General features: G+C 39.5%; 2 protein-coding genes across 4 annotated transcripts in view; both read right to left on the bottom strand.

Moving 5' to 3' along the window:
• LOC143341705 (uncharacterized) overlaps positions 1-24,374 on the bottom strand; it is a 117,449-nt gene that overhangs the window by 20,564 nt on the left and 72,511 nt on the right. For all 3 annotated transcript variants that reach the window (XM_076765009.1, XM_076764918.1, XM_076764833.1), the window contains exons 3-4: positions 22,259-22,442; positions 20,596-20,866 (exon numbers count right to left, since the gene is read on the bottom strand). In XM_076765009.1, the coding sequence (XP_076621124.1) occupies positions 20,596-20,866; positions 22,259-22,442 (455 nt within the window). The remainder of the gene's footprint in view (positions 1-20,595; positions 20,867-22,258; positions 22,443-24,374) is intronic.
• Positions 1-24,374, bottom strand: part of Fancd2 — an 83,502-nt gene that overhangs the window by 57,644 nt on the left and 1,484 nt on the right. The gene's annotated exons all lie outside the window — the stretch shown is intronic.

The raw sequence follows: 24,374 nt of genomic DNA, 5'->3' as shown, positions 1-24,374 counted from the left end.
CAGATATAAACTATCTTCAGAAGTATACTTAATGCTTTTGTAGCGATTCCAATGCTTGACCAACTTCTACACGTTTTATTGTGACAAATTGATCACTTTCTCCATCAATGTCTGGGATTTTGTTTAAAATTGAATATGATAAATAATTTCCAAAGTAAGCATTCCTTCCATAAAAGTCGTACACTTCAGAGGCCTGTATTTTTTAAACAAATTTGAAACCAGCAAAACGATGACTTAAACTACCCTTAATATCGTATGGTCTACCTAATACTCAATTGTAAACAAGATCCTAGACATCGAGGGGAAAAAGTGATCGATTTGGCGTGGAATGATCCGTTATTAATTTGCTTTAATAATTTTGTAAACAATTTACATTTCTAGTGTCTCACAAAGCAAATAGTACTGCTTGGAAATATTTTATCCGCACTAGAGCTGATTATTAACTAATTATAAATTATAAATATGCAAATTTGATATAAAGATTTCGAAGTTTATACCCATCAATATTTCGACAGTAATAGATAGTATACCGAAGTGGTACCTTGAACGATTTCATAAATCGATTGTCAATCGATTCTTCGGAGTTCGATTTCATGCTGCATCGATTCTAGTCGCTTCAATTTAGAATCGATTCAGGAATCGAATCTTCTCGCAAGAATCGAACATCCCTGACACTACCTAACGTATCAATAATCTGACAGAGAAACAATTAAGAGGAAAAGAAAACGGTAGAAAGACGAACGTGGTGAAGTCGAAGGAACGAAAAGAGGCGATTCACCGTGGATGGTGGCGCGCGGAGTCGTTGGGGCCCGATGAAGTGGAACGTGTTAATCCCTGTGCTAAACCCTAACAAAATCGGCGCAACCCAGCCGAGTCGAGCCCGGCCGGAAACTTTCATTCGAACGGTTCGATCGCACCCGTCACTTCTGATCGGAGCTGTACAGGCGTGGTGCAATGCGGCCCGGCGATCAGGAGGGACAAAAGTCGGACTCGTCGGCGCTCGAGGGGTCCCACCTCCGTGCGCAACGCGATCCTGCTGCCTCGGCCCGCGTGTATTTTCATAAATATAATAATTTATTTCTCTCTCGAGGTAAATCCACACGGAGGATGTTGTAATCTTCGTGGTCGTCTTCGTCGTAACCCGTCCCCGTTCCCCGTTCCCCGTCCCCGTCCCAGTCGTCCTCGTGCTCGTCGTCCGTGGATAGGTGGGTCGGCCGCGAGCGCAGCGTCGTCAGAAGGTAAAGTAAGGTAAGGGTGCGGCCAGACTCCGCTCTCGACTCCACCTCATTACCCGGCATTCTATGCAGAGACTGCGCTTATGGCTTATTATTGCTTTAGCTTAGCCAACCCGTCGGTTCCTCGGTCGTTCGTGTTCGTCTATATGCGCGGGACACGCATACACACACCGTCGACCGTGTACGTCGACGCGTATATACGTCCATCCTGCCGGCTTCTATGTTTCTTTCTCCTGCCCCAACCGTTTCATGTCAAATCACGAATTTCGTGTTCAACGAAACGGGTAGTCCCCGCGAATCCCTCATTTAGGCCAGATCAAGGAAGATTCCAACACTTTGAATTTAGAATGGGATATCTGCTTGATATAATAGGTAGACTGCGGATGTTTATGCATTTATGGGAAATTTTGATTCCCAAAAATATAGGACACGAATTATTATATTTAGGGATTGAGACAACCCTCTACGAAGCTATCGTTTCATTAATTCTATTAAAAAATATATGAGTTTGCATAAAGGTCCGCAGTCTAATAATGGGTTGTCCACTTATCTGTGATTATTGAGGTGCACCTATTTTGTTATATGTCAAGGTACATCCGAGTTATTAAGTAGAAATGGCAGGCGGAGAAAATGTTACAACCGTCCCGGACTTCGGACTCCGGACTCCGGACTCTTTTGATGGCTAACGATCTTGAAAATGTGGGTCAGAACTGACCCGACCTCGACGTCTAACTGTTAATCCTTGCCTTACGATTTAATTTGTAGCTCGTGCGTACCATAGCCGCACACTGCAATTCTTACGCACCTGAAATAACGTCTAATTTGCCTTTACCGATCGACAAGAACATAACAAAACTATGACTAGAAAGATTAAAAAATTAACTTTTACTCGAAGTGACCAAACATCCTAGGTTTCAGCTATTAGACACTGAAATATTGGTAATTGTGTAACAATTTTTCTATTTACAGGCCGAAAACATTAATTACAAATATATAATGGTCGGTTGAAATCTTTGCTTGGGCTCTCGACTCAAAAGCATTGCAATTAAAACGAGCTTCGTAGAAAGGTTTTCGAACCTATCTGAAGGTTCAGAAAGATTGGGAAAATTGAATCCGTGGACGATAATCTGCCGCCATTCGCCTCGCCGCGAACGAGGATAGTGATTTCGAGGCATGGTTGTTTTAAAGTAAAACGTTCTTAAGATACTGTCGATGTCTAATCTGTAAACAGTATAATCCGGAGAGGACCAAAAAATTCCTTTTCTAATGCTTGCTTGGTACGCTCTCGACACACGCTGGCGAAGACAATGCATGGTATAGTTAGCCTAAGTGTATAGACGCAATTATTTCTCGTACTATTCTAGAGGCTAAAAAGTTATTCGGAATTCACGTCGACCGATTTGGAGAAGAGAAATATGATATCGAAGTTTAAGCTTTTACAAGATTATAGATTGTTTTGTACTCGAAAACTTTAACAAGCTGAAAAAATTGTACGAAAATTACGCTAAACTTGAAAAAGTAACATTCTTCGAATCGAAGACGATATATATAGATACATTATCTATCGTTCCCATTAAAATAGTCTCGATTCCCTCGAAAAGAAAGAAAGTGAAAACTTAGGGGATTACGCTAATAAGGCAGGTGGATACACAAACCTTCGCAAACCGAGATAAGTACTCATGACTTTGAAATAAAAAAGAATGACAGAAAATGTGTCACAATTAGTTGACGGACTGGTCCGAAACAAGAATCCTAGATCGATTCGCTAATGACGAACGACGATCGGATTGATCGAGCTACGCGGTCCGTCTGTCCGCGTTTGGATCCGTCGATCCCCACTTCGATTCTCATTTTGTATGTGCGCGCGCAATTATTGGGCCCGATCTTGTCTGAGGGTTCGTTACGTCGCGCCGGTTCGCCTAGCGTCTGCACGGTTGTGCGTAATGCCCCTGATACGACTTTGTCGGTATTATCTGCACGGTGGACTCCCGGTGGCTTGGTAAAAACAGGACCTGCGGAGATTTAACCCTCGATATCGTCGACCACCGGAATATCGCGTACCTCTTCTTCTCCTGGAGATTGCTCCGGGTAGCCTTCTTTGTAACGGGTTTTCCCATAAGACCGACAGAACTTCGAATCGAAATAAAATGAAAACCACAAAATCTAATGTATCGTAACTTGTACACGTGAGATTGTTTTTGTTGGTTCGTCCCTTTCAAAAAGAGAAAGTTTTCTTTCATTTACAAAAACCATCGACGTGCGTGTTGCGTTTCATTTTTCGTGACACAAGTCAAGAGGGTGCAGCCGTGTCCCTTCCTTGGCTTATTTAGATTGGACCTGTGGGTACGTGATGAATTTTTCGTCACTGACCTTTCGTCATTCTGACAGAACAGATGTTCCCTTTCAGGTGTTTCAAATAAAGACAAAGTTTAGTTTAAAAAGTATTTGAACTGTATGTCTTATTTTTATTCCACCACCTATGTCCAATAGTTTTCGTAAAAAGCGAATGTAAGATTATGATTGGCAGCGTGATGGCATAACTGTGGAATAATTATGTGGAATGACTGCGTGAGTGTAAATGGGGAGTAATGTTTGAACGGTTGGCGTGGAAAGAGTGTTATCTGGTGGTGAATGCGATGTATAAATGAAGTCTGAAGAGAATCGTCCTTTGTGAGGTAAAGTTTAGTAGTGTAAAGGGAAAAACACATGTATTACAAATTATTTTCACTATTATATATATATCCTTTGAACGTTTAAGTATATCTTATCTTCTTAAGAATGTTAATATCCACCAACAGTACAAATATTATAACTTTGATACTCGCATCTCATAGTAGTTCCAGCATTATTTTTCGCCGCGACTGTATTTTTGTGCCTTAATTACGGTAGGATCGAGGGTTTAAAGCACGAGTCGGCAACTTCAATCGAGTCGTCTACGCCATCGAGGTTGATAAATTGCAAGTGTTTCGGTGGAAGCGGGGACGCGCGAAATTCGCTCGACAACGTCCGAGTCGATCGTCGTGGCTCGCGTCCCTGTCAATAACAGTTTCCACGAACGCATAATCGCAATATTCCCCGAAAGATCCTAAGCGCAGATTGGGCGAAACAAGGTTCAGCAGGTAGGATCTAAACGGACGTAAGTAATGCACGGCGGAGGCCGAGTGTGCAGACGCGATATAAAGGAACAAATGAGTTTCGTGATCGTACCAGAGCCCGATCTTATCTTGGGTTAATCGAGCAACGCCGCAGAAAACAAGCAGGACGAGGAGTTCGCAGGGTGAATCGGCCCAGCCGACGATGAGAGAGAGAATGACGAGGGTGAATAATGTTCAGCGTCCGATTTGAAGAGCCCGGAGACAAACTTTTCCATTATGCTAAGCACGCCGTGTGCCTTAGTTCTTTGCCCTCTTCCCCGACCCTCCGGCTCCTGCCCCGACATCCCTCACGATCCTTTTCCATCGCAGCGGGATTAAGTTGTACGAAGACGTTGTTCCACGGCGAAGCATTGTTTACGACGAGGTAAGTGCCCTCGCGCGAATCGTGATCCATTTCCATCACCGTATTCGCCACCTTTAACAGTACAACTTTCCTTCTTGCCTTTTTCTCTTGCCTGCGATCTTAACAGGAATATACGCAGCTTGGTGGTTTTTAATCCCTCAACGCACGATTTAATTCCAAATAATTTCTCAAACATACACTATTTTATTTTGTTTAAATTTGTGTGTACAAGGGATGGTAAAAAAAAATAGATTTGTTTTACGAATACCTCGTGAATGTAATAATATGTTGATTTCAATTTATAAGATTCGATGACGAGTGACTAGCCTCATAATTGTGAAACTCAAGAACTTGTCACGAGTCAGACTCGTCATTGTATGGCAAGGGGTTAATCTGTTTTCCCTAACGGAAGCTCGTAGATCCTTTTCACCAACCAGAGTCCATTTCTTTTTATAGTAGTAGACTAAAGAATAAATTAAAGAATTATCAACGATAGGGTATAAAATAGTAAAGAAGATAAAATTTGAACTTGGATCGTGTAAGCTGTTTATGAAAGAGGACTTAAGAATTCCAACAGTAAAGTCTGAAATAGCTAATTTCAAAGAGACTCAGCTGTCACCCAAATCAACTAGCAACAAACCTGTTAAACGAAAGAACCGACAAAAGAAGATTAAAACGCAACGAGCAACTGGACTTTGGCAGATTTACTTAAATAGGCTCAAACCATTACACAGGCTCCAAATGGAATGATTGGTACAATTCGTCACTGGACGAACACTAATGTGTTATTATTAATCACCAGCTATCCAATTTACTTATTGCTTGTAGGCAGATTGTAGATTTCATGGGAAAATAAAAAGAAAAACAGAAAAGACGGATTAGCAGGAGACTTCGTCGAGTCGCGACGAGGTTATTTCCCGCGGGGTGCGCGCGCAAGTCACTGTCATGGCGCTGAAAGGAGGACGTTAAAAAAGTGCCAAATTTGTACTCCAACAGACACCTAAAATATTTATAAGGCATCATTCTACAGATTCTGTGCTTCGAATTGTTCACAATTGTTTATAGTAAATGTGGTTGAAGTTGACGATGCTACGAAAGACGAATCATAACTTTCTGGGGGTTCCCCTTCTTCTTTGGATCATAATTTTTTAATGAATTTAACATTAACAATGACGTTCACAATGTCTACGGTATAGTTGCTATTGTGTGACTTGAAGTGTTTAGTTGGAAAAGATAACACCACTATGGCTTTCCACGATACTTTTTCTTTCGTCTGGAATTGGACTACAGTCTTACATGAGATGCTATCTACTGCAAATCAAGCGATTCTTAGATTTATTTAGATTCGAGGTTTTATTTTATTTTAAAGACATTTTGTATTACGATTTTTGCAGTGCGCTTGTGTAATGTACTTTGTAGCCTAGTGTAATTTTTGTAATGTACGTGTAATATTGTAGCGCACGTTATATTATAAAATAGCGTCGGAATTGTTACGTTTCGTGAATTCACTTCGAAGTTCTAGCCACTTGAAGTCAGAAAGTTATGATTCGTCTTTCGTAGCATCGTCAACTTCAACCACCTTTGCTATAAACAATTGTGCACGATTCGAAGCGCAGAATCTGTAGAATGACGCTTTATAAATATTTTAGGTGTCTGACGGGGTAAAAATTTGGCACTTTTTTAACATCCTCCTTTCTAACCTTATCCGGGTCTTATCGGACGCCACGATACGAATAATTCACGTTTGACATTTCGCCGCGAAATGTTCGCCGTGTCTTAACGCGGTCGTTGAAAAGGCGTATTTACATTCTATTTTTTAGCAATACCCGAGAGCTGGCGATGCATTATCGAGGCCTGTACTTTGGGTCCGTTTACCTCGGCAGGATGTAGGTTGCCGTTTAGATCGGGCCCGACCTCTTTTCTCTATGGCCATTTTTACGGAAACGAAATTCACAGAGTGGGCAGAGCCCGATTCCAGCCTCAGAAGTTCATCCACCGTGTAGCCGAGGTGCTATTGTTCGAGAGCCAGCCGACGGAGACGAGGTGGAGATCAGCGAACGAAGCGAAGGAGGATGGTATCGAGAAAGAGGTGTATACCGGTATATCTGACGCGTACATTGTCTGTACCTGTACACACATCGATGAAAAGTAGGCCTTTCCCTCGGAGTTCAAGCGATTCCGTACGCACCGGACGGCGCGTACGTTAATTTCAATCGCCGCTGCGCAAACTTTTCGTTACAGTCTATTTCGCAAGTGGCCGCCGCCAAAGGTCATCCGCGCCGGGATTCTCGATAATTATTGCCGAGAGATCGTTATCGTTGAGCCGCGAAGGATGCTTTCCTCGTGATCTATCGTCTATCATCCTTTCCATTTGTCCGACGATTCGTCCGCTATCATCGATTCTCCGAGTCGCGGAAACGGCGTATCGGGCGAAAGCCAATCATCGTTGCCCAGCCTCCGCTTTCTCTGACGGTTACCAGAGTCTCGCAAGAATTTTATCCGGGATTACAATGCTTTGTCTTCGTAACTTCTCGCAGTCTACTAGCATATATTTATTAAATTAATCATGGTGCTCTTATAGAGAAGAGAACGTTAAAAAGTTGTTGAAAATTAGCCCAAAGCGTGAATTCGCTTTCGAACCTTCGAAATAATCGACGGAGGTTGGAATCGAGCAAACATTAAAGTACCATATAATCGAACGTTGTTCCCATGTAGAAACGATTACACGGTACTTTGGGTCTGCTCGTAAAATAAAGACGGGATGGATTATCGTCGTATTTGTATTTTGAACTAATTTTGCTGTTTTAGAGAGATGTTCCTTAACCTCGTAAAGTGAGAAAAACCTCATAAAAATGGTCCAATTTTCGAACGGTCATAACTCCTACAATACTGAACGTATCTCATTGAAATTGTAGCGGAGGTTATAGTTATTACTACTCTTCAACTGTTATAGTCAAACAAAAGATGGGGTGCATGTTTACCAACATGGAAATGAGAAACGTTCCCAACAGAAATTTAGTCTGAAAGTAGAGCTCATAGATACCTCCAAAATGTACTAAACAACTTTTCCATACAGCTTCAAATTTATTAAAAATGAAAAACGAAATTTTTAAGAAAAATCGACAGCGGTGGTTGGCAAAAGATTTCCTCGTACCAGTACCAAGTATTCTAAAATAACGGGATATTTTGAAAAAAATCATAGTGTTCTTATAGAAATTTCGTCCACCGTATTCGCACGACTCCTCAGGTCCTACCGTGGCCACGCGAGCGTCCGTCAATCCGGTCGTTGGACTTAATAAACAATCCAATAACAATCACGCGGTCCGGGGGTATCCCGTTTCCTGACGATTAAGGAACATCACGCCCACCGGCGCGGTTATCAAAACCGATCGTTTCGGGCTGGGTGTAACGAGCAACCGGACAAGAAACGCCTTTTGTCCGGCGATTTTTCGTCGTTGGTCGGCCGTGATTCACAGAACGAATCGGGCCCCGGAGAGAACCGAGCGTATATGTATATGTAGAGGATCGCGCAATAACGACGCTCCCCGACGCGGGATCTGCGTGTTGCCGTGCGCCGGGCGGCGGACGACGGGCGGCGGTTCGCCTAACCGGCGCGTCCCCGTACGACCATACATACGCCCGCGGTACGTACGTCCGTACACGGACCAATAATTCTCAATCGCCGTACGGAGCGTTCGCTACGGGCCGCTCGCGTCGTCCCTTAAATCTAGCAACGAGGCCGACCTTATCGGGGGGCCTTCCACCGTGCGCCATTATTGTGAGATACTATACGTTCTGATCCGTCGTTTAGAGGCCCTATCCGGGCCGCGAATCTCGCGCGTTCGGCAGGCGGGTGTACCCTCGGTTCTTGCGATAGAACAGGACGACGCGACCTTCTCGTACCGTTGTCGTCTCGCTCGCTCGGTTGGTCGCGCGAGCGCACACACGCGGCTCGCTTCAACATCGCGGGGGAGGAGCCGGGACGGTACGGGACGGGGTCGGGGTGGTAGGAGAGGAGGGCGCAGGTAATCAGAGGCACTAAACCACGATACCGTGCTGGCAGTTAGAGGCCTCTATCTCTCCTGTCGTTGGTGGTACAACACGCTCGGTATTATTTGCAGGCTGCCACATTTGTCGTAGGTGGTCTTGCGACAGTGGCGTCGCGCGGGACCCGTATAAACGACGCCGTCTCTGCGGACACGCCGTGGTTCTCCTTCGACTTTGACCGCGATCGCGGGATAACGAACGTCTCCGGCAGTTCGCCATCCCCCCTCGACGCGGGCCCCGTTGTTCGGAGTACCCCCGTGACCGATTAACGAGAGAATTAACGAAGATCAACGCCCCGCGGCGCACCGAACCCAAATTTACGACCGACGTCGACCGATTCCTGAATTACGGAGCTCGCCGGAGGGGGACCCGATATCTCTTTCGGGATCTGCCGATCGCCGCGTGGATTCTACCTGGACTAGGCTTCGACCAACGAGGGGGAAAAACGACGTACAGAGGGATATTTGCAACGAAAAGCCGGGAAAAAAGTCGATTTCAAAAATTTTGAGAAATTTTGAAAATTTGTATCAATTAAACTAGTTGAATATTGTAGTAATAATGTATCAATGTTCTTTTTCGTATTTGTCAGTTTATAAAACAACATGCCTCGTCTGCAGTTAAGGGTTTTCATTGCACGCGTTTCCTTTTTGTTATCAAACCTCCAAAACTATTCGCCATTTAGTAACGATTTACACATTTTTGGAAAAAGTTTTATAAAATCTCCTGCAAACGATTTTTAGATAGATACGTACTGCAAATTTGCACAGGTTTTTCTTCTTTATTATATATATTTGTCGTAAACTATTAGAAAATTTTCATTACTTTATTAAATATACGTACATCTTCTAGGTATATCTTAGAAAACAAAAAATAGTTTTTGCAATACAATGATTTTTTCAAATCATTCAAATAGCATACAAAATATTTTTTGTACCCCCACAATTAGAGGAAATATTTAGGTGGACCACCTAAAAATGTAATTTTTCACGCTTCCCTTAGTTTATACATTATCTAAGAATCAAGTCTGTATAGAATCAGGATTAGAAATTTTTCTGGCTTTTTTAGTAGGAGTCTCTCACGAGTATACCAGTTACATTTTTGAAAAGCATTATGCCACTAAAGGGTTAAATTCATGTGGTATACCATTGTCCAACTTTTGTTTTAGAACTCTGTTCATCAAAAATTACATACGTACACCGTCAAGCCATACATGCTACACTCTTAATCATGTTCGTTTTTAACAAAAAATTGAAAAAAAAAGAAACACTTATATATGTATTTATAGGAAATTAGTTTGTCATTTAGAAATAAATTCCCTAAAGTACGGTATTTTTTAAATAAATTGATCTAACCCCTCGAGAGAATTTATTTATATAACTACAACACGGTATGCTGCAAAAATGAATTTCATCTTGAGAAATACTTAACGTCAACCAAGTTGTTTACCCGGAAGAAGTAAAAAAGTAAAATGTACGATAGCAAGTATTCATTGTATGCATGTATATAGTGCATACATATCATGTATACTGCTGATGTATGCGAGACTTGCTTGTCTTTAGTATTTGTGTCTCTTCGTCCTCTTTTTGTCGTTCTTTCTTTATTTTATATATTTATTTTACCATACATTTACATTTGTTACGCGCGTACTACACTTCATGAATTTCATCTTCGTCTATTCATAGTTCTATAATGGTACCTTGTACTACCGTCTGGGCAGAGCCTGTATCCCTGTTCACCTTTGTAACACTCTCTGGTATTATGACTTAATGCTCTTAGGGGACACTGCCCCAGAGCGTGCAATAAATTACTTATTTATCTATCTATGCCTCTGGTGTCGAATGTTTTTATATTTCCAATGCATGCGCGACAACGTGCACATTGGATCGCAATAGTAAACCAAATCAATTAAAAACCAAGAGAAAAACAGTAACTTAATAAGTAGTGTACGAATCCACAACGCAATGCACGGGAAATTCATTACAAATTAAACGCGGTAAAAATCATTTTTTAAAATTGTTCCTATAATGTGAAATTTACTAACATTGATCGAGCATGTGGGCCATGTTTTGGCATTATTATTACTATATTATTAAGTTTCGTGACGATAGTGTTTTTAAGATACCCATCTTGAAATCATCTGAAATTAATATCGTCGTTTATAATTTGTATTATTTTAAGTTAAATAGTCTTCCAAGTCTGTATCTGAATTATACTAAATTTCATTTTTATATGCTGCTTTATCTTCGTTTCATATTTTTAAGTATGAATGCTGTGGGTTGCAGTGGTCACTTCGGTCACATTTTATAGGAGCTTTGACTTTATTTAAAAAAAAGATTAGCTGCCACGACTAAAGTTACAGAAATAAACATTGTTCGGAGTGAAATTACTAAAAATTAATAAAATTAATAAAAATAGATTGGAAAATATTTTAAATAAATATTGTAAAAAAAAAAAAAAATTTTTTTAATTAAATCGGTCCAATTCCTACGACTGAACGATTGTCTCATCGATGCGTTATAAAATTACCATATTAAGTCATAAATGTATACTAAAATATATTACCTTCTGGGTAGTAAATCTACTTCAGCCGCGCGGTCTCAAAATTAGATTTTACTGCGTAACAAATCAACGGTTGGACTTCTGTGTGCGAAAGTCTATCACATCTCATAATATTATCGTTGAAAACACGCGCGATAAATTACGTTTTTGTACTACTTTCAACCATTTATCAATTATTTAGCGGACTAGCGGTTACCAACACCTGCGATCGTGTTTCAATTTTTTAACTAAATTCACTATCGGCAACAAAAAGTAACATTATTTCAAGATTCTGAGATTTTTTCAAGTATACTCTCTCACGTTCTGAAGTTTATTTTCATTGTTTTGTTTTATTTTTACACGACTTTCTTTTAGCTATTTTAATGGTATTTATATTTCTCTTCAAATTGGAATTTGTTGTCACTGTCTTGATAACAATTTCTACATTATAAAAGAAAAAAAGAAACAATTGTTATAAAATGAGGATTAGAGAAAGAATAACTACATTAATTCCTAGTCATTTTTTATGTTTTCGTAAAATCGTAACTTGTAGCTCCGGTCTCCCCTGCCATAAAGATCTATAATATATAAAAGTTAAGTGCATAATAGTTATACTACCGTGATTAAATTTAATTCATACCTATTTTTCCTACCTATCCACTTAATTTTGCCCGCAACCGTATATGGAATGACGAAACAACAAAAGATTACAAAAAGTGTACAATGTCCAATGTCTCGCGATCAGCTTCTTTCATTATAAACGATTTTTAATCACGTTATAAGTTCCAAGTGGCCGTTGGAACGAAGTATTAACCCTTTGAGGTCCTAGACATTTCGCAGCTCAACTATTTCCTTATTTCAGCAGCGAAAGTCCGATTTACAGTACTCAATATAAGTGAAAAAAGTAATGTACAAAAATATATTTTACTCATATTTATAATTTACAAATTAATTTTTGACATATTTTCTTTTCTTGTGAATACGGAACAGTTGTATTTAATCTTCCGTTGAAAGGTTGCTGGAGATGGAAATGGAACGGTCTTTAATTAATATAACAATGTGATATAAATACGAATCGTCCTAACTTTTTGTTTTAATCCTAATATGTCACGGACATCGATGAAAGTGAAAAAGTTGTATGCCAAGTCCAGTTCGACAGAGGACCTCAAAAGGTTAAAAATGTTAGAGAACGAGAGTGATACCGAGCGAGAAACAGTCGTATCGAATGAGATAGAGCGAGCATGATCGGGGATAACCAGGCGACAACTTCTCAGGGAACACTGTATTTACGAGAGCGTGGCAAGATCCATCGATAATGGACGAGAAAGGTGTACCGGGTCGTTGCGTTCGTCATAACCGGCGTACGAGATTGATGGCGGAGTAAAGAGTATCGATGGGAGTGGAGGTTAGGTACAATCGAACACGCTTCCTCCCGCGAATACACCTACGTAGCCGAACAATTTCGCAAGCCGCGATGAAAGTAGATCTTCGTTGACTCAGGTACGAAGCATTCGACCGCGTTGGAGATACGCGTAAAACTCTCGGGTTCTCCCGCTTGACCGATTAGATTACCATGGCCTGGTACTGTAATTTATAACAGCAAACGTTCAAACTCAAGCGATCGTTATTATACCTATGAAAGCTGTTTGCCACGGAGACAGCAATTTCACTTCCGACGCGGCGAGATTGCTTAGACACGGAAAGCTGAGAAACCTTTAGGTCAACTACGGTAAACTCGTTCGTTAGCAACACTTTTGCTCTACAGCAATCGAAACAACTCCTATTTCATTGATCGTTGGATACCCGTTGATTTCGAACACAATCTTTTGTTAATAACAACTTATTTACCTTTTAACACTTTGACTGCCATGCCACTCATGTATGGGATTTTCCACTATGGAAATAGAAAAATTCATTCTCAAGTTGAAATGTCGAGAGAAATAAAGGATAGGATTTGTGGATTTTAGCAAGGTTACAAAAATAAGTACTGGAACAAATGTTAAGTTATTCAGTTCACAATGTTTAAAATTAAAATTTTGGTCTTGCAGAATATTGTACGAGTAGATGTGTTAATTGTGATTCTTTCTACAATAAAATTATAGTTGTTTAAATCACAGTTGTTAGGGCAACTACGTCAGATAATTATTTTCTTGATTGAAAGTAATATTTTTATTCATAACGATATACGAAGTACTGTTACTTTTTATTCGGATCTTATTTATTGCACTCGATCAGGTATTTCTTCAAAATACGATATTAACAACGCACAGCACAACCAACGTTTATTTTCTATTTGTTTTGTTGTAATCGCGGAATTATTAATCGAATATGTCGGGGATTTTAACCCGTTGACTTGTTACGTCGAGACACACTGTCGATGCAGATTATGGCTCGAATGTGACGGACACGAGTCACGGTGCGACGCGTAGGAACGTACTGCGTTGCTGTCTTCGATTTTCGATCTTCGCGACGGAACGATGCACGAGGGTCATTCGATAAATAAAACGCAAAACAAAAGGTAATAGTTTGTAGGGAGATTACGTTGAGAAGAGAATCGATGGACGAGGCGTGAACCAAATTAAAAAGTAGTCACAGAGTGAAAAGTGTTTTACAGCTCAAGCTCGATATCCTTTGTTTTATCGAATAGAAATTTATTTAAAAAATCAAAGATATTCCGTTTCATCGATCGCGTGTCTGTGATTTTTTTCAGATTTTTTGGCGACGAAACCGACTTTCAAAAAATTAAACCAGTCGTCGTTCACGGTCAAGGAAGTAGAATCTCGCTCTACTTTCGATTGTAACGAACGGATGAATTACAGTAAAGCTATAGCTAGATAATGTAAGGTTACTTCAAGTTTAAGTCTTGTAACTATAATAGAAAGTCAAACAGAGTTTCGTTTATTCTTAAATGATTTTTAAAGCTTCTTAGATCCTCGTAGCAAGTTCTTTTAATAATTGCGTCGGGGAACCCAGTTGTTCTCACTGTTGCAATCACCATTTACGTGGTCGATGTTTTTTCTCCTTCTCCCAACATTTTGCAACGCTCACTAGTAAGGTCCAAATTTATTAACTCAACTCCGACCACTCGATTCGTCGACATTTTGAAAACTAACAAGCATCTTGCGTTCACTACGAATGAATTATCCGTGCAACCGTCGAACAGGTGTAAATACTGTAGCTTTCATATTTCACCTTCGCTGTAGACGATCACCCGTGATTTACACACGCACGGGTATCTATTCGACTCATTGTCAGTTTGGAGCCACTCTGTATATATCGTGTGACACTAATGCGACACACATCACCTTTAATGATTCGTATCTCGAAATTGGATTGTGCAAAATATACAAATAAAGTGTTCTTTTAACCTCAAGAATATGAAATGAAAACTATAGGGTTTAATTTAAAAAATTAAATGTTATATTCACGTTACTTTCCAGGGTCAATCCAAGGTCACATAACTAAATTTAACATACTAATTAACATGTCTAATAACATCACTTTCAATTTTTTTTATTGTAACTTGGGCTAGAGTTGGGAAAATTTAATTTTCAAAAATTATAGTGCAATTTATAGTGTAAATGGTACATATTTAGTATGAGGAAAATTTTTATTTGAAAACTGAACCCTCAAGTATACACTGGGTCCGAATCTGGGAGGGAAAAAGTTCGAGAGTTCTACCAAGTATTCCACAACATAGTAGCCTTAGTCCTTGCCAATTTGATAAAAAAAAAAAACACTTGAATCCATGCAGTACAGTCCGAGATATGAGCGATTGAAGATGCGATGGATCTCACAGATCCAGTTGTGTCTCTATGTAAGTATTTGAGCGTGTGTGTTTGAGGGTTAATAATAAAATTTTACTTAATAATTCAAATATTCCTAGAAACGTAACAAAATAGGTGTCATCTTTCAAGTGCAACAGTTTCTGTAATCCTATTCTAAAAACAAAGTGTTACGATGGTCTCGAAGGGTTAAATATGGAATCTGAAACCCGTGAAATCGATTTCCATAAATCTAGGGTCAATCGTGTGTCAAGAAATCTAATAACTGGATAACCTTAAACAGTGAATAATTAAAAAGATGAATGCAAAGAAACGATGCAATTAGTTATCTTTCGAGCGTCTACTCGACCGCGCGACAACTTCGTCGGGTAAACTAAAGATAGAAACGACGGGTCTTTGAAATTCCGTCGTACATCACGAAACAAGGCGATATCCGACGGTCGTGTCAATTTCCACTGTTGACAAACGAGCACCAAAGAGGGGCTAACGGTTAGGGAATGATTAATAAAGATGCGCGGGCACGCGTTTCACCGGATATAAGGCCCACACAGTGTCCGCGGGCGTGTGTACGTATGACCAAAGCGTCCCTGTGTCTCGTCTCGTTCTCGCCAACTACAGAAGAAAACACGGTACAAGCACGGTGCGGTGGTAGGTGAACCGGTGTGTGCGGCGTCGGGACGCGTGCTCGTGTATCCCCGCTCGCACGGAATATATACGCATACGTCTGTCGTCCACGTGCATAAGTCGGACATAAAACAGGCTCGCTCGCGCAAACCACGGCCCCTGGTGCTGGGGTACGGATGGGGCTAACGGATGGACGGACGGACGGATCGACACACAGCACGCGCGCATGAATATGTAGGATGTCTGGAAAAAAAGCCGAGGAAAAGTGGGGGCGGCAAAGTCTCGACGCGCATAGTAATCGGAGCCGCGTCATGCCAATAACATCGCAAGCGGCGATCGCCTAATGTTCGATCGATAAACCTCGACTCGTGGAGTTTTCCTTTGGCTGCCTAGGCGATAAGTGTCTGGCTGCTGATTTACGCGTTTCTTTGCACGGTGAAATCGACTGGAGAGTGAGAGGAGAGAAAAAAAGGATGGCAATCGATGATGGAACGAGAGAGAATCGGAACGGAGGGAAGGGTGATCGGGACTGAGGGACACGCGTGTGCGAACACAGGCGCGAATGGCTGTGCTAAAACGGGCGCGCGGGTAGGTGGCTCCGCGCGAGGAGAGTTTACAATTTTCTGCACGACGCTCGTTCGAATGCCAGTAACGTTGCGGATGCCAATTGCCGATAATTCAAGGTGTACCTACCCACGATATAACGTGGCACGGCCACGATGCTGACAGATTGTTGGGTACCGGTACAAGACCCCGTGCTCTGGACGCCGCGCCACGCCACACTGGGGTCCCCCTTTAAGCGCGCAACATTTTGGCGCGTCTTGTCCGTGGGGATTCGAACATCCACCGAGGTGAATCATTTTACGGCTCAAGGTGCTTTCGCGCTATTCGTCCGTCGAACCGTTCGCCAAGCGCGCGAATATGTTCACAGTGTCCGTCACTCTACTAGGGATGTTCGATTCTTGAATCGATTCTGAATCGAAGCGACTAGAATCGAATTACAAAGAATCGATCTACTGAAAATTGGTTACTAGCGAATTGTTAATGGGGGTTATCGTGGTTTCCATACACTTTGAAATCTTTAAACTTAATCAGCATATTTTGTAAGAAGTGCATACAGGGTGTTCGGTCAATCCTGGGAAAAAATTTTAATGGGAAATTCTAGAGGCCAAAATAAAACGAAAATACCCTGCATGCGCGCGATAGTAGTTATCACAGACGAGGTATACGAGTAGACCTCACGTCCAATGTAATCTTTTGGCCCATTTTTCTGGGGCTCTAGAGCTCCATTAATACGCATTGTTTCAATTTTGAATCATTAAAATCCTTCAATCCGCCCAGAAGTTATGATTTTTTAAACATGCGCATGGAATTTTGGAGAAACATTTCTGGCCACACAGTATATTTTCGAAAAAGAATTTTTTTCTCGGTAGTGCGTAGAATTTCGGGGGTATGTCTATTCACTAAAAATGATTGTAATTGACTCCCACAACCGAATATAATTTTCCCAGAATGATTTGAGATTTTTTAATTTTGTCGAAAAATTTGTCCACCTATTCGAATTTTTTTCTCGAAAGTGCATAGGATTTCGGGGATACGTCTATTGACCAAAAGTGATTGTAATTAACCCCTGAAACCGAAAATAATTTTTTCAGAACGATTTGAAATTTTGTAAAAAAAAAGTGGAAGAAGATAAAGAATATTATTGTATTATGTATAAGGAATTCTATCCGCACGAATAAACTTAGTGAAAAATGAGTTCAATGCTGTAATCGTCAAGATTAGACACACGAGGAACGTACTGATTAAAATGATTCATATACTTGCCACAATTGCCTAATAATGGAAAAAGAATGACATAATTTTCCATTTTTCACTTTTCTATGTAACAAAACATTAATTCTTTTGATAAATATTTTCATTTCTTCACGAACAAGAATATCCGATGAATCTATTTCAGCATGCGTATTATTAAACGTGACAAAATATTTTCCATCCCATTAAAAACTGTCCGGCGTATCGTAAAGTTGATAAATAAGATTTATAAATTTTGTTGACAGTCAAGCGTAAAAAGCCGACTCTATCGTACAGCGTTCTGAGCAAAATAAGCGATAAATAATCCAGGAACGCGTGGGTTTGATCGAAATCTCGAAAGACGCGGAGAGTGAAGACGTACGTGTCGTCCATTTGAGAAATTGGTGAAAGAAGAACAAATATCGTCCGAGCACTTAATGGGAAAACGGCGACGATGATAGAAGGCGCAACCTCTCGACATTCAATCGTGCATATGCCTTTTAATATTAATGCACCGCGTTGGTACCTACGTGTAGGAAACAAATACGCTTTCGAGTCGCGACGGTGAATTTACGACGTATTAAATTGCGCTACTCGATATCATTGTAATTTTCTGAGATGGGCATAAAACTGTGTGCTTACGGGGAACGGAACGACGACTGGAAAGACTCCAAGTCGCGTTTACAGAAGTCCAATTTATAAGAAATTCCCATTTGGAACGTTAAAGCAATCGATTATTTGTTTCTCCATTTTCTGAATCTTTGAAAATATACACTGTAAACTTCGTATCGATATATGACAAGTATCGACGAAAAAACACTTCTGTGTAACGCTTCTAAAGGTGATTCGTTAATTCTTTTTTTCAACTATTAGTAATATGTGTAATAAGTATAATATATTGAATTACAGAAAAACAATTTTTTATTTGGGATGTAGAGGGTTAACGAGTCCCCAGCAAACGAATCAAGACACGTTCGTATTACGCGCGTTCTAATAGAGCGATGGCGACGGTCGCGGCGCAGGAAATTCTCTCGCAAGACTCTGATTAACGCCCCTTTCGTTCCGCACGGGTCTCCATTCACGTTAATCACGTGACGTGTAATTAAATTAATAATAACACCAGCACGAAGAGAGTTTTCCGACTTTCTTATTCTCAGAGCTGTCTCGTTGACCCATTTTTTCGAGAGAAAAAGGTTTTTCTGCCGGCTCGTTTAGTTTCTATTTTCAACGGTTCTTCGGTTAGTTAATATGCAACAACCTACTTCGTTACGCACGATTCGATCGTGGCGTATAATTACAGTACTGCCTCTTTCCTCGTAATCAAACAGACCATCGGATCTCGTTTGGAGAGAACGATACTTTGTTCTTGGAGCTGACCAAACTTCAACGAACTTTTGGAATAGACAAAAGCCACTCGAATATGCGGAGAATCGACAAGATATTCGTAGCAATAAATATTTTATCTTCTTTTCTAAATAAACTGCATTACTATTCCTCTGATAGACGTTAATATAAAAGTTTGTTCGACACGCATGGTGGCTTTTTACTAAGATGAATGCAGTAACGTGTTAATATACGGTACTTAGAACATTGATAGAGACACATCTAGACACCTTAATATTGCTTTATCAACAAAGGATTATCGTAAGACAGTTGTAGCTCACTTCCACTCTATATTGTTAAAAAACAGAATGCACACGTTAGGTTTCAGTTTTCAAAATAAGATTGTAGGTAAGGCCACATAGGAATCTCGAGAATACATACGTAAAATTACAAACACATCTGACAACAATTATTTTAGTATAAATTTTTTTTTTATTTTAATGTCCTAAATATCAATTGAGTTTCACAGTCCATAGTTTTGTTATTAATGGGAGATTCTAGAGGTCAAAATAAGACGAAAATCAAGAATACCAATTTGTTGATGGTGGCTTCGTTAAGAAGTTATTAACGTTTAAAGTTCCGACCGTACTGAATTTTTTTCTCGAAAATGCGCAAGATTTCGGGGGTATGTCTATTCACCAAAAATGATTGTATTTGACCCCCGCAACCGAAAATAATTTTTTCAGAATTAATTAAAATTTTTTTTTTTCGTCAAAAAATTTAGGCACCTACCCCCTGTCGATTTCTCTTAAAAATTCGTTTTTGATTTTTAGTAATTTTGTTTGACATTCTACAGAAAAATTGTCTAATACTTTTTTGTAGGTATCCATGAGCTCTACATCAGAAAAAAGTTTCATTGAAATATATTCACTATTGCAGGAGTTATGGCTGTTTGAAAATTGAACCACTTTTATGGGGTTTTTCTCATTTTGCGGGGTGAAGGAACAACTTTTTTAATATTTTTATAATTTCTACATATTCTACACTAAAATACGCGGCATTTGGCTTTTTGAACATTAAAATCGTCCAAACCATTCAGAAGTTATGGTGTTTTAAAGATACGCACGAAATTTTGGAGTGACATTTCTGGTCTGAAATTATATTTTCGGTAAGGAATTTTTTTCTCGAAAATGGTTAGGATTTCGAGGATATGTCTATTGACCAAAAATGATTATAATTGATCCCTGCAATCGAAAATAATTTTTTTAGAACGATTTGAAATTTTTTAATTTTGTCGAAAAATTTCACACCTCGAATTTTTTTCTCATAACTGGGTAGGATTTCGGTTTTGAAGTTAAAATTCAGTTTTTTCCGTGATGCACCCGCTCAAAACAAACAAGTCTAACATGTAGCCATTCTATTTGCTAACGATGTAGATTGGATGCGTTCGAATATCGTGAGCTACACACAACAAAGGGCTGTTTCCTGCGAAGTAGTGTCCTATAAACTAGTTCCTTAGGACAATTAGATGTTGGGGTGTCCGTGTATTTATACATATAATACTTTCTAAGATCTATCGGGTTCCAACTGATAAGATTCTATCAAACGTATCGATAGAAAAGGTGATGTAACTCGGTTGCGTTGTAAGTTAATAAATTGCAGGAACCAAAATTAAAATTCAGCTGTTTGATGCACCCACTTAAAACGAAAAAGTCTCGAAGCGCTAGAGGGAAGATCGAAAGGAGACTTACCGAGCATCTTGCTGAGATCGGCGTTATGGAGGTCGGGATTCTCGTCGGCCAATTTCTTGCGCTCGACCTTTGCCCAGACCATGAACGCGTTCATCGGGCGACGTATCCGTTGCTCCTTGAGGCTCCTCTGGGCGGTGCTGCCTGGATGGCACATCTTTACTCCCGTGGGAATCGGCGAAATGCCTTGCTGATAATCGAGGGACGGACCGGAAGCCAGCCAGGACATGTCCTCCAGCCGCTGTTGCGCCGGACCACTCAGCATTCCCGGGATCTGTACCGTTTTCGTTCCGAAATAACATCGATCTGCGAATCCGCGACGCGGTAACGACGCTCCCGATAATGACGCGCTTATTAACCGAAACAGGTGAAAGTCGCGCTCGATACTCGAGATTCCATTAATACGTAATTACCCCGGAGATATTAATCGGCCGGCTAATGAACGGTAGTCGAACGGAGTACGGAAACAATGCCAAGTAAAAGCTGCTGTTCCTTGGCCAACGGACCACGTATAGTAATATAATAAAATGAATAATGTGCTTAAGATCGAAAGATACGGAGAAATAATTTATCGCGCGATAATGACGACTACGTGGGAGTGATGGATCTACAGGGTGAACGATCAGGTTTACGTTCAACTTTGTTATATTGGTTTCGGTCGCAAGTGATCGTCTCTTCTTTCAAAAGAATTGCGGAACAACTCTGTAACCTTTCCCCTATTTATTTGATAGCTTGTCAATTCACGAAAAAAATTCTCGTTATTGAATTTTTCAGTCCATTTAGACTCGACGCGGACAAACGACTTTTTGACGCACGATCGTATTTTCGCATTGGGCCTCGAAAAGTTTTATAGACATCAAAGTTCTTATCTTCTCTCTTAACCCATTTGCATTATTAAGAGGAATAATCTGCATACGATAACGATTGCTTATCACCCAAAGGGGAATATTAAAAAAAAAAAGATCGAGCTTTCTACGTTTATAAACAAAAATTGGCGACGAAAATTATTGAATAATATTGTAAAAACGAAATGATTAGAAAGATTTTATTTACCAATAGCTCAATAACGAGATACACTGTCATTTTCATACACGAATACGAATATTAGCCTTCAACAGAAGCTAAAGAAAAAAGGACATCTGAGCAATGCACTGTATGTAAATCGATATTAATTAGAAGAGAAACTGTTTTTAAATGTGACATTTACGATGTTTTATTATGTATCGATCATTTTAAAGATTATCATACCGAGTAAAAAATATTTGCATCTATTTTAAATTTATTTACTGTACAGATGTGTACAAAAATAAATATTTATGTTACAACATTACATAAAATGATTCGATTTTGAAATATGTAGAATTTTTTAAAGACATTCAGTCGAGCATTTCTGATTTATAAAGCAAGCTTCGCATTTTGAGATGCAAATGGGTTATTATATGCAACGAAAACTAAATATTAAATATTTTCAGAAATTCATTTACGAACCCCTTCTCGAGCCCAGGTTAAGAACCACTGTTTTACACGATTTCGCGTGTCGCGAGGAGCGCAGTAAAATAGTTGGAACGTAGGTGTCGCGGAGTTATGTTTAAACGAAGAAATCGTTCCGTCGAGTGAAAAATATGCGGCTCTATTTCAAGAACAAGCTAAACGCGTGAACACGTACCGAAATGATTTGGGTATCGATGGGCATGGAACTGTCATTGCCGTCGATATTCGATTCGATGTCGTAGGCCCTCGACGTGGGTGTCGCATAAAGCGAGGAATGAAGTGCCAAGAGTCCAGGGGAACCGCCATAACTGCTCACCGGTGGTGGTGTCACCTCACCCCTGTCATAATTATCCAGCATCCTATAAATTTAAAAACGATTTATTAATCATTAGTTCTCGTTTGTGCGTGCGGTTAACGGTACAGTCTTGCTAGACATCCGGTCGCGTTCGCGTTAGCAATAAAATCGCGCGTTGTATCGTTTCGCTCGAACGAATGCATACTTGTCGCATGGTCGACGATAAATTGTTTTTATTTTAGGAGAAATGTCGGTTTAGAAGGGTCGAGGCTGAGAATCGCTTTCGAAGGGATGCAGTTATCATTATTAGGATCGATGATCGGAACACGCGAATAAATACAGTGACTGTCACTTAAAATCGTACACCTAGCGATTCGGTCGACTTTCATTTATAAATCGTAAAATTTACAGTAAATGGTTAAAATACAGTTACAAGTATACATATAGTTTAATGCTGCTTTGTTTGATATAGTACAAAAGTAGAATGAAACTTTCAGTAATTTTTAGTATAACAAATATAAACTGTCGCTACGTATGAGACCAGCTTATCAGTAAAAATAGTACAGTATTTATTTTCGTTTATATTTAATATGTACAGATTATGTTAATATTTAGTAGGGTATCCACGTGGATTTTTCATATTGTAGTCATCGAAGTATGAATTTAACTAAATTTTTCTAAAGTTTTCCTGAGAGTTTCTTTATTTGTAATATTATATAATCTAAATGTAAAAATGTGTTTCAAGAACTTTAAGGCAGTTATTCGATAGCCAACTTTGAACCACGTAAAAATTAGAGTTTTTTGGAACTTTGCTTTGAATTAGTTTTTAATATTAAATTTCCAATGTTATTTACATCACATTTGAAGATTTATTAATGAAAATCGGCTGAATTGCTAGGTGTACGATTTTAAATGACGCCTACTGTATGTCGGTAATATGTTTATTTTATACACGAATAAAAAAATTGAACACGTTTTGGAACAGAAGAGACCAGACCAAAACTTAATATCGGTATGATTTTCATATAGCACCGAAATCAATTGTGGAAATTGTCAGTTTCATGAATCTTCGCACTTTTCGAGGACCGTCCATTTTTGTATATTCCACATCTTCATTAGCAAGTCTGTTATCTCATTCTATTATAGATACGATAAGTTGAACGTTTTAGTCCATCGTCGAAAGGTGGTACCAACCGGTAATAATAATTTCCATTTTGCTTTCAAAATTTTAACGCGATCAGTTAAAAAAAGAAAAGAAATATATCCAAGTCACCGATTTACTTTCGATGGAACCATTTGTTTAGTCATCGTTTGGACTAGTCGATCGATTTCTGACACGACTATTTAAATTATTTCAAAAGTACAATTTGCAAGAGACTTACTGGAAGATATTTAAAAAATTCGTTTGCATAAAATATATATATTTTGTGTTTATTTTATTAAAAAATTCGCGACCAAAGAGTAGAAGGTTATCGTGCTCACTTTCAGTTTGAAAACACTTACTTTCCGAGTTATAAACGATTTTTGCCTGCGGTAGAATTTAATAAGATTGTTCGGCAAGGTTAGAGATACAAATACTGTTATCGCTTTCTTTGTATTAATACCAAACAATAACAGTACTCGTTCTGATCAGATAAGCCAGCTTAACGGTGTATTATCTAGCAATCTGTGCGTCAGAGTGATGCGTACATTATCAGTGTGCATTTGGATCTTTTTGAGTTAAGATAGTATTTATCGACACGTTTATAACTTCAAAAGGAAACGATTTCAAGATGTGTAAAATCAGTTAGCAAAATTTGGTTATATACCTGTGGAAACACCCTGTCCAATTGTATTTAAGACAGTAGATGCCGTAGAAATTTTCATTATAGTTCAATGTGTGAAATGTGTATACTTTTTCATATAATAAGACAGACTTTTATTTGTAAACCTCGAACAAAAAACCAAAATAATTGATTAAATTTGTTAATAATTTGTTGTTTGTCCGACGTTTCTA

Source organism: Colletes latitarsis, chromosome 1 (genome assembly GCF_051014445.1).
Source record: "Colletes latitarsis isolate SP2378_abdomen chromosome 1, iyColLati1, whole genome shotgun sequence".
NCBI lineage: Eukaryota > Metazoa > Arthropoda > Insecta > Hymenoptera > Colletidae > Colletes > Colletes latitarsis.
Note: the sequence above shows the minus strand (reverse complement) of the source record. Positions and strands in the feature narration are given on the sequence as shown.